Source organism: Gorilla gorilla, chromosome 23, assembly GCF_029281585.2.
Source record: "Gorilla gorilla gorilla isolate KB3781 chromosome 23, NHGRI_mGorGor1-v2.1_pri, whole genome shotgun sequence".
Taxonomy (NCBI): Eukaryota; Metazoa; Chordata; class Mammalia; order Primates; family Hominidae; genus Gorilla; species Gorilla gorilla.
The window spans coordinates 22,206,374-22,220,632 of record NC_086018.1 but is presented as its reverse complement, the minus strand read 5'-3'; the positions used below and the strand labels follow the sequence as shown (position 1 = coordinate 22,220,632).

At 23.1% G+C, this 14,259-nt stretch overlaps 1 protein-coding gene across 3 annotated transcripts in view; it reads right to left on the bottom strand.

Annotated features, from left to right (window-relative positions):
* LOC129529620 (uncharacterized) overlaps window positions 1-14,259 on the bottom strand; it is a 29,457-nt gene extending 15,198 nt beyond the window's left edge. Inside the window, exon 1 of one of the 3 annotated variants that reach the window (XM_063704758.1) lies at window positions 14,166-14,259. In XM_063704758.1, the coding sequence (XP_063560828.1) occupies window positions 14,166-14,193 (28 nt within the window). In that variant the 5' untranslated portion in view covers window positions 14,194-14,259. Of the gene's footprint in view, window positions 1-3,340; window positions 3,447-5,875; window positions 6,005-14,165 lie in introns of those variants that run through there. The other 2 variants (XM_063704757.1, XM_063704756.1) reach the window with 2 other exon arrangements.

Sequence of the window (14,259 nt, the reverse complement as noted above, 5' to 3'; positions counted from 1 at the left end):
GTGAAACCCCATCTCTACTAAAAACACAAAAACTTTGCCAGGCGTGGTGGCACGTGCCTGTAGTCCCAGCTACTCGGGAGGCTGAGGCAGGAGAATCGCTTGAACACAGGAGGCAGAGGTTGCAGTGAGCTGAGATCATGCCACTGCACTCCAGCCTGGGCAACAGCGCAAGACTCTGTCTCAAAAAAAAAAAAAAAACCTCCCCTAAAAATAATCAATTATTAAAGATTAGAAAATACTGAAATACTTATATTTTAAAATAACCACTATAACCATACATTTTCCGTTCAGTCTTCCTTTGCCCTGTGTTTGCAGTCATCATGTGAGGGGCTGCCTATGTTCAGCCCAGGCAACCCACAGCGAGAGAGGGCAGAGCGCGGAGATGGCCCCTGGTGAGCACTGAGGCTCTTCAAACCAGCTGCCGAGGGAGTTGCAAGCAGGGTGACACATGAGGTTCATTATTTAATGGTATTTTGTGTTCTTACTTGTCCCCAGTTTGTGTAGCTCACAGACTTTTTTTTTTTTAACATTTCTATAGGGGTCATTTGAAGTTCATAACGCCATCAAACATCAGTACAGGGTCTTCCCATTATTTACCGGCTTTGGGACATGTGCTGAGGAGTGACCGCGCACTGAAGGAATGTGACCGGTTGTCCCAAGTGTTGTCCTCCAACTCAAAATCCGCAACCAGTTCAAAAGGATTTGGGCTTTTATGTGCCTTTCACATAAAGACTATGACACAGCTAAGCTATTCATGTACTAATACCTGCCCTGAGCTGTGTGACCACAGACACCACCCTATAATGTGGCCAGTGTGTAGGAACTCTACAGGCTCAGATCATTCCACACATACATGCAGATGTTGGAACTCCCTTGCACAGTGACTCATGATCCCAAGGCTGAGTGCTGAGGGCAGGTCAATAGTTCAGAGCCTCAGCACTGGGGCTGTATGCTTGGGTTCCCATCTTGGCTCTTTTGCTGAGGGGCTCATAAGCTTGGGCACATTCATCTCTGTCTTTTTCTGCCCAGCGAAAGGTGATAGTAAATCAATCATGCCATTTGTCTGTGGTGATGGCCGAATGATTTCATGTAGGTAAAGTGTACAGTATAAGTGCTCATGAGGCTTAATTATCAGTGAAATGTCTTGCTTTAGATTTCACAGCTTAGTAAGGCTCAGAGGCTTATTCACGCCCAGGATTCTGAACTCCCAAGTCATTGTTCTATGACATACACCTGCTTGGCCTAAAACCGACCACTTTATCATAATGCAGACCCAGTTTTGAAAGAAGCAGATAAAGTTGTCAAAAGCACTGACTCTGCCTCAGCGCACACTCAGTGCGCTCCACACAAAGGGCATCACCATCTGCCACAATGGCCCAGTGGCCTGGCTGGCACAGACAGTGGTAGAGCAAAGGGCAAGAGATCCCTAATCCCATCACCATGGTCGATAGGGCATCATAGACATTCCAGGGTAAAGGCACAATCCACATTGTGAGGTCCAACTGCTGCCATGTAGACAGGTATGTTTTTACATGTACAGGAAGATCATTGAAGATAAGTGTTTTATATCCATGGTTAACAGATGAGATGACCATGAAATGAACACGAGTGTACTCGGTGGAGCAGCCTATCTATTCATTCTTCTGCGCTAAAACCTGTGAAACAATATCATCTTGCCTTATTTACTAACAAATACAAGTGCCTCTAAACTTAGACAGTTTCCAAGTCATGGAACTGATGAGCACTTAGCTCCTGCAGAGAGCTCTGGATGATGGGTCGGGAGAACAAAGACACAATACATCAAAACAGCATTAAGAAGTAAACAGGTTTTCAAAGCTCTCTACATGCAAATTTACACAATTATCCTTTTAATTTTTATCTTCATATATATGTACATAATCTACTTGCTTCTGAGTATAAATAAAACTGTATGTTCTTAGTTAATAGTCTCTACCAATTCATTCTATTTATCTTTCTGAGTTGAAATACTGCATCTCATTGGATAACAAAAAAAAATTTGACTAACACTACACTGGAAAGGTGAGTAGGTTGGGTGATTGACTGTGATTGACAATTCCATGATTCTGGATGACTTCCAAAGCACAAAAATAAATGTCTGTTTTATTTCACATGTAGACAAGACACATACTTATTACTTTAAAAAATTAATATGTGAATGGAAGTGACTTACCACAAATTTATTAAAGTAAATACACATTTCACAAAAAAAGAAGAGAGGAAGGGAAAAACATGTTAAAAACAAAGAGAGGTACATTTTATTGTGTGAAAAGCCTCCAACCCATCCATAGTAGTGTCGCTTTGTTCCAAAGTTTTCGAAAGTAATGATTTCATAGGTTCTTAATTAGGTTAAAAACTGCATTAAAATAGACTTTGCCATATTCTCCCATGGGGAATAACTTAATCTGTGGGGTGGGGGATGGAACGTTGAAAGATGCAGGAAGTAAAAGGAAATTATATATATATTATATAATTATACATATTATATATATAATTATATAATATATATTACATATAATATATATTATATAATATATATTATATAATATATATTATATAATATATATTACATATAATATATATTATATAATATATATTACATGTAATATATATTATATAATATATATTACATATAATATATATTATATAATATATATTACATATAATATATATTATATAATATATATTACATATAATATATATTATATAATATATATTACATATATTAAATATATAATATATATAATATATACATTATAAATATTATATATAAATAATATATATTATATATTTTATATATTTTATATATTATATATATAATATCTTACATATATAATATATTTTTATATATTATACTATACATATAATATATATTGTATATTTATTATATGTATATATTATATATTATATATATATATAATTTGGGAATTTGGGAATAAACTGAATCCCAATTCACACTGGGACTACACCAGCTGACACCATGGCTGGCTAATTTTTTCTATTTTTCGTAGAGACAGGGTTTCACTGTATTGGCCAGGATGGTCTTGATCTCCTCACCTTGTGATCCTCTTGCCTTGGCCTCCCAAAGTGCTGGGATTACAGGCCTGAGCCAAGATACATATTTTTTAAATGAAGAAAAATTTCAAAGGTACTCTGCTTGGTACAATAATCAAATATATAAATTGAGGAATAAAACATAACCATGAAACATATTTATAACTGCATATGGAAAATACAGAGGAGAATTTTTTAAACATCATATTTTGAAAGCATTAACTAGTAATTTGAAAAGATCGCATTTGACAGGCCAGTATGAACATACCTTGAATGCAGCCACACAGATTCCCCATAAGAAAAATCAAAATCAGGGAAAATGAAACCGCAAAGGTTCAATCTGCTCTGACCTTTGAAAAACTCAGCACAGATAGTAGCACTTAGGACCAAGGGAAGGAGATCCCTAATCCCATCACCATGGCGATAGGGCATAAACATTCCAGGGTGAAGGCACAATCCACACTGTGAGGTCCAACTGCTCCCATGCAGACAGGTGTGCTTTTACATATACAGGAAGGTCATGGAAGGCTCAGTGTTTTCTTTCAAAAACTGAATGCCAAGCCCACACATTATTAGGCTGTGCTTCTTAAAATAAGTTATGAGATGGGAAACAGGGCATCCCCACATATATATATATATACACATATATAATTATATATAATATAATATATAAAATTTCTTTTCACATCCTGCATCCGTATATTACATATAATATAATATATATAATACAATATATAATAATATATAATCATTATATATATACTATTATATATTCTTATATATATAATTTTATATATAATATAATATATTCTTATATACATAATTTTATATATAATATTACATATAATGATATATAATATATATTACATACAAAGATATATAATATATATTATCTATAAAGATACATAATATATATTATACATAAAGATGTATAATATATATTATATATAAAGATGTATAATATATATTATATATAAAGATGTACAATATATATTATATATAAAGATATATAATATACTATATTATAAAATGCATTATATATAATATACATTCCATGTAAGATAATATAATATATAATATATATTATATTATAAAAATGTAATATATATTATATAATCTGATATATATTATATTGTATAAAATAATATATATTATATATTAAGTAAATATAATATATACTATATATAATATCATATAAAATAATATATTATATATTATATATTATATTATATAAACGTAATATATATAATATATTATATAAATATAATATATATCATAAATTATATTATATAAACATAATATATATCATATATTATACTCTATTTACATAATATAATATATAATATAAATTATATTATACTATATATAATTATATATTATAATTATATATAATTATATATAATTATAATTATATAAAATTGTAATTGTATGTAATATTATATTATATAATAGTATAATATAATGTATGAAATATTATGATATATATAATATAATATAATATATAATATATTATGATATATATAACATACTATAATAATATATAATATAATATATAATATAATATAATGATATATAATATAATATATAATATAATATAACTATACATAGTATATAATATATATCTCCTATGATATAAATTACATATCATCGAGGATATATATCATAGATGATATATGATATATATCATAGATTATATAATATATATCATAGATTATATATAATATAAATGATATATATTATATATCATCTATGATATAATATTATATAATCTATGACATATATTACATATTATATCATATATGATATGATATGATATATTATATCATATATGATATGATATGATATGATATATTATATCATATATGATATGATATGATATAATATAACATATATGATATGATATAATATAACATATATGATATGATATAACATATATGATATTATATAATATAACATATATGATACGATATATATTATATATTATATATTATTATATAATATATTATATATATTATTGTATAATATATATTATATATTATATAACATATTATATATATTATTGTATAATATATATTGTATATTATATAACATATTATATATATTATTGTATAATATATATTATATATTATATTACGTATTATATATATTATTGTATAATATATATTATATTACGTATTATATATATTATTGTATAATATATATTATATAACGTATTATATATAATATATATTATAAGTCACATATATTATATATGATATATATTATAAGTCATATTATATATTATATAATATACATATGTAATTTATTTTTAGAGAGTGTCTTCTTCTGTTGCACAGGCTGGGGTGCAATGGCGCCATCTTGGCTCACTGCAACCTCTGCCTCACGGTTTCAAGCGGTTGTCCTGCCTCAGCCTCCCAGGTAGCTGGGACTACACCACAGTGGGACTACACCAGCTGCCACCATGCCTGGCTAATTTTTTGTATTTTTAGTAGAGACAGGGTTTCACTGTATTGGCCAGGATGGTCTTGATCTCCTCACCTTGTGATCCTCTTCCCTTGGCCTCCCAAAGTGCTGGGATTACAGGCCTGAGCCAAGATACATATTTTTTAAATGAAGAAAAATTTCAAAGGTACTTTGCTTGGTACCACAATCAAATATATAAATTGAGGAATAAAACATAACCATGAAACATATTCATACCTGCATATGGAAAATACAGAGGAGAATTTTTTAAATATCATATTTTGAAAGCATTAACTAGTAATTTGAAAAGATCGCATTTGACAGGCCAGTATGAACATACCTTGAATGCAGCCACACAGGTTCCCCATAAGAAAAATCAAAATCAGGGAAAATGAAACCACAAAGGTTCAATCTGCTCTGACCTTTGAAAAACTCAGCACAGATAGTGGCAGTTAGGACCAAGAGCAGGAGATCCCTAATCCCATCACCATGGCGATAGGGCATAAACATTCCAGGGTGAAGGCACAATCCACACTGTGAGGTCCAACTGCTGCCATGCAGACAGGTGTGCTTTTACATGTACAGGAAGGTCATTGAAGGCTCAGTGTTTTGTTTCAAAAACCCAAAGCCAAGCCCACATATTATTATGCTGTGCTTCTTAAAATAAGTTATGAGATGGGAAATAGGGCACCCCAAAATATATATATATATATATATAATTCTACATAATATAATATATATAATTTCTTTTTACATCCTGCATAGTTACATTACATATAATATATTATTTATAATATAATATATAATAATATATAATTTTATATATTATCATATATATAATTTATATATACTGTTATATATAATGACATATAATATATAATATATAAAGATATATAATGTGTATTACATATAATATAATATATTACATAGTACATAACATATATAATATATATTCCATGTAAGATAATATATAATATAATATACATTATACAAAATAATATATATTTACGTAAATATAATATATATAATATATATAATATATCTTATATATAACATATATAATATATATAATATATATATTATATATAACATATATATTATATATAATAACATATATTTGTATAAATATAATATATATTATGTTACATATATTATATATAACATAATATATATTATATATAATATAATATATATTATATTATATATATTATATATAATATAATATATATAATATATAATATATATTACATTATATGAAGAAAATATATAATATATTACATTATATGAAGAAAATATATAACATATTATATTATATAAATATAATATAACATGTTATATTATATAAATATAATATAACATGTTATATTATATAAACATAATATATAATGTATTATATTATATAAATGTAATATATAATATACTATATTTTATAAATATAATATATAATATATTATATTATATGAACATTATATATAATGTATTATATTATATGAATGTAATATGTAATATATTATATTATATAAATATAATATGTAATATATTATATAATATAAAATAATATATAATATAATATAATATATACATATTATATAATATAATATAATATATACATATAATATAATATAATATAATATATACATACAATATAATATAATATATACTTATAATATAATATAATATAATATATACTATATTATATAAAATAATATAATATATACTATATTATATAAAATATAATATATACTATATTATATTATATAAAATATAGTATATACCATATTATATAATATAGTATAATATACGATGTAAATATAATATATACTATATAATATAATATATTATGATATAAATATAATATAATATGTTATATTATATAAATATAATATATAATGTATTATATTACATAAATATAATAAGTAATATATTACATTATATAAATATAATACATGATATATTACATTATATAAATATAATATATAATATATTATATTATATAAATATAATATATAATATATATTATGTTGTATAAAATAATATATTATATATTATATATTATATAAATATAGTATATATTATATATTATATTTATATAATATAATATATAATATACATTATATTATACTATATCTAATATAATATTATAATTACATATAATCATATATAACATATAATTATGATTATATATATTATATATATAATTAGATATGATTATAATTATATATCGTTATATTAATAATATATATAATTATCATCATATATAATCTTATATTATACAGTAATATAATATAACATATAATATATTATGATATATATAATATAATATAATATATAATATATTATGACATATACAATATGCTATAAGATAATTATATATATTATAATATATAATATAATATAATTATATATCATATAATATATAATATAATTATATATAGTATAATATATGATATAATATAGTTATATATAATATAATATATACTATAATATAGTTATATATAATATAATGTATACTATAATATAGTTATATATAATATAATATATAATATAATATAGTTATATATAATATAATATATAATATAATATAATTATATAATATAAGAAATAATATCACATAATTATATATAATATTATCTATAATGTAATTATAGATATTATCTAGAATATAATATAATTATATATAATATAATATATAACATAATTATATATAATATAATATATAACATAATTATATATAATATAATATATAACATAATTATATATAATATAATATATAATATAATTACATATAATATAATATATAATATAATTACATATAATATAATATATAATATAATATAATAATATATAATATAATATATAATATAATATAATTATATATAATATAATACATAATGGATATCTCATATGATATATAATATATATCTCATATGATATATATTATGTATCATCAATGATATATATCGTAGATTGTATATGATATATATCATAGATTTTATAATATATATCATAGATTGTATATTATATATCATAGATTACATATAATATAAATGATATATATTATATATAATCTATGATATATAATATATAATCTGCCATGTATATTATACCATATAATAAAATATATTATATCATATAACATATAATACATTCTTTAATATAACATATTATATATTATATGATATATAAAATATTATATATTATTGTATAACATATTATATATTATTGTATAACATATTATATATTATTGTATAATATATATTATATATTATAAAACATGTATGTCATATAATACAATATATATTATAAGTCATATTATATATTAAATATTATAAGTATTATAAGTCATATTATATATTATATATTATAAGTCATATTATATATTATATATAATATATATTATAAGTCATATTATATATTACCTATTATATATATATAATTTATTTTTAGACAGTGTCTTGTTCAGTTGCACAGTCTGGGGTGCAATGGCGCCATCTTGGCTCACTGTAACCTCTGCCTCACGGGTTCAAGCAGTTGTCCTGCCTCAGCCTCCCAGGTAGCTGGGACTACACCACAGTGGGACTACACCAGCTGCCACCATGCCCGGCTAATTTTTTGTATTTTTAGTAGAGACAGGGTTTCACTGTATTAGCCAGGATGGTCTTGATCTCCTCACCTTGTGATCCTCTTGCCTTGGCCTCCCAAAGTGCTGGGATTACAGGCCTGAGCCAAGATACATATTTTTTAAATGAAGAAAAATTTCAAAGGTACTCTGCTTGGTACCACAATCAAATATATAAATTGAGGAATAAAACATAACCATGAAACATATTTATAGCTGCATATGGAAAATACAGAGGAGAATTTTTTAAATATCATATTTTGAAAGCATTAACTAGTAATTTGAAAAGATCGCATTTGACAGGCCAGTATGAACATACCTTGAATGCAGCCACACAGGTTCCCCATAAGAAAAATCAAAATCAGGGAAAATGAAACCACAAAGGTTCAATCTGCTCTGACCTTTGAAAAACTCAGCACAGATAGTGGCACTTAGGGCCAAGGGCAGGAGATCCCTAATCCCATCACCATGGCGATAGGTCATAAACATTCCAGGGTGAAGGCACACTCCACATTGGGAGGTCCAACTGCTGCCATGCAGACAGGTGTGCTTTTACATGTACAGGAAGGTCATTGAAGGCTCAGTGTTTTGTTTCAAAAACTGAATGCCAAGCCCACACATTATTATGCAGTGCTTCTTAAAATAAGTTATGAGATGGGAAATAGGGCATGCCCAAATATATATATATATATAATTATATATAATATAAGATATATAATTTCTTTTCACATCCCACATCCTTATATTACATATAATATATTACGTACAATATAATATATAATAATATGCAATTATTATATATATAGTATATTATTATATATAATTTTATACATAATATTACATAAAAAGATATGTAATATATAATATATAAAGATATATAATATATCATATATAAAGATATATAATATATATTATACATAAAGATATATAGTATATATTATATATAAAGGTATATAATATATATTATATAAACATATATAATATATATTATATATAAAGATATATGATATTTATTATATATAAAGATACATAATAGAATATATTATAAAATACATAATATATATAATATATATTCCAAGTAAGATAATATGTAATATATAATATATATTATATTACATTAAGATAATATATGATATAATATAATATAAGTTATATTGTATAAATATAAGATATATTATATATTATATTATATAAATATAATATATACTATATATAATATCATATAAAATAATATATTATATACTTAATATTATATTATATAAATATAATATATATCATATATTATATTATATTTACATAATATAACATATTATATATTATATTATACTATATATAACTATATAATATTATAATTATATATAATTATATATATTTTATATATTTTATATAAAATATATTTTATATATTTTATATATTTTATGTATATATAAATATATATCATTATATATATAATACATATATATATAATTATAATTATATATAATTATATATATAATTATATATAATTGTAATTATATGTAAGATTATATTATATAAAAATATAATATATTATATGATATATTATGATATATATAATATAATATAATATAAAATATATTATGATATATATAATATATGATAAGATAATTACATATAATATAATATAAAATAAATTATGATGTATATAATATATGATAATATTATTATGATATATATAATATATGATAATATAATTATATATAATATAATACATACTATAATATACTTATATATTATATAATAGAATTATATATAATATAATATATAATATAATAGAATTATATATAATGTAATATATAATATAATAGAATTATATAGAATATATAATATATATCTCATATGATATATAATATATATCTCCTATGGTATATATTATATATCATCGATGATATATATCATAGATGATATATGATATATATCATACATTATATAATATATATCATAGATTATATATAATATAAATGATATATAATATATCATCTATGATATACATTATATATCATCTATGATATGATATAATGTATCATCTATGATATTATAGAATATGTCATCTATGATGATATGTATTATAGTATATATTATATATTATTCCATAACATGTTATATAAATTATTGTATAATATATATTATATATTATATAACATATTATATATATTATTGTCTATTATATATTATATATTATATAACGTATTATATATTATTTTATAATATATATTATAAGTCACATATATTATATATAACATATATTATAAGTCATATTATATATTATATAATATATATATAATTTACTTTTAGAAAGTGTTTTGTACTGTTGCACAGGCTGGGGTGCAATGGCGCCATCTTGGCTCACTGTAACCTCTGCCTCACGGGTTCAAGCGGTTGTCCTGCCTCAGCCTCGCAGGTACCTAGGACTACACCACACTGGGGCTACAGCAGCTGCCACCATGCCTGGCTAATTTTTTGTATTTTTAGTAGAGACAGGGTTTCACTGTATTGGCCAGGATGGTCTTGATCTCCTCACCTTGTGATCCTCTTGCCTTGGCCCCCCAAAGTGCTGGGATTACAGGCCTGAGCCAAGATACATATTTTTTAAATGAAGAAAAATTTCAAAGATACTCTGCTTGGTACAACAATCAAATATATAAATTGAGGAATAAAACATAACCATGAAACATATTTATAACTGCATATGGAAAATACAGAGGAGAATGTTTTAAATAACATATTTTGAAAGCATTAACTAGTAATTTGAAAAGATCGCATTTGACAGGCCAGTATGAACATACCTTGAATGCAGTCACACAGGTTCCCCATGAGAAAAATCAAAATCAGGGAAAATGAAACCACAAAGGTTCAATCTGCTCTGACCTTTGAAAAACTCAGCACAGACAGTGGCACTCAGGACCAAGGGAAGGAGATCCCTAATCCCATCACCATGGCGATAGGGCATAAACATTCCAGGGTGAAGGCACAATCCACACTGTGAGGTCCAACTGCTGCCATGCAGACAGGTGTGCTTTTACATATACAGGAAGGTCATTGAAGGCTCAGTGTTTTGTTTCAAAAACTGAATCCCAAGCTCACACATTACTATCCTGTGCTTCTTAAAATAAGTTATGAGATGGGAAATAGGGCACCCACAAATATATATACATATAATTATATATAATATAATATATGTATAATTGTATATAATATAATATATATAATTATATATATAATATATATAATTATATATACTATATATATAATTATATATATAGTATATACATAATTATATATTATATATATAATTATATATAATATAATATATATGTATAATTATATATAATATAATATATAATTATATATAATATAATATAGATGATATATATAACATATATATAATTTCCTTTTACATCCTGCATCCTTATATTATATATAATATAATATATATAATTGTACATAATCATTATATATAATATAACATATATAATTATATTTATTATATACAATATAATACATATAATTACATATATTATATAATTATATATAATTACATATATTATATAATTATATATAATATAATTATATATAAGGAGTAATATATAGTATATATAATATATAATATAATATATAATACACATTAGATTATAATATATTCTATAATATATAACATATATTGTATATAATATATAACATATATTGTATATAATATATAACATATATTGTATATAATATGTAACATATATTGTATATAATATATTATAATATAACATATATTATAATATGATATATTATATAATATATAACATATATTATATAATATATAATTATAACATACATTATATATTATATTATAGTATAGTATATATTATAAAATAATATATACAATGTATATGATAATTATATATATTATATATCATATATATGATATTATATAACATTATATAATATATAATAATAATATAATATATAATATATTGTGATATATTACATATAATACAATATAATATAATTATATGTCATATATCATATATAATATATATCACATATAATATATGATATATTTTGTATATGATATATGATATATAATATATAATATATGATAAATATTACATACAATATATGATATATTACATATAATATATGATATATAATATATGACATATATTACATATAATATATGATATATATTATATGTAATATATTATACATATTATATAATGTATACGTTATATATCATATATTATATAGAAAATATATTATATGTATTATATACAATATATTATAATATATTATATATAAGATACATTGTGTATGTCATATAATATAATATATATTATATGTCATATTGTATATATTATATATAATATATATAATGCATTGTATACCTAATATATTTATTATTTATAATATATTATGTATATAATATATTATAAATAATATATAACATATATAATGTGACATATATGTTATATATATTATGTAATATATATTATATATATATAATTTTTTTTTAGACAGAGTCTTGTTCTGTTGCACAGGCTGGAGTGAAATGGTACCATCTTGGCTCACTGCAACCTCTGCCTCAGGGGTTCAAGCAATTGTCCTGCCTCAGCCTCCCAGGTAGCTGGGACTACACCACACTGGGACTACACCAGCTGCCACCATGCCTGGCTAATTTTTTGTATTTTTAGTAGAGACAGGGTTTCACTGTATTGGCCAGGATGGTCTTGATCTCCTCACCTTGTGATGCTCTTGCCTTGGCCTCCCAAAATGCTGGGATTACAGGCCTGAGCCAAGATACAAATTTTTTAAATGAAGAAAAATTTCAAAGCTACTCTGCTTGGGACAACAATCAAATATATAAATTAAGGAATAAAACATAACTATGAAACATATTTATAACTGCATATGGAAAATACAGAGGAGAATTTTTTAAATAACATATTTTGAAAGCATTAACTAGTAATTTGAAAAGATCTCATTTGACAGGCCAGTGTGAACATACCTTGAATGCAGCCACACAGGTTCCCCATGAGAAAAATCAAAATCAGGGAAAATGAAACCACACAGGTTCAATCTGCTCTGACCTTTGAAAAACT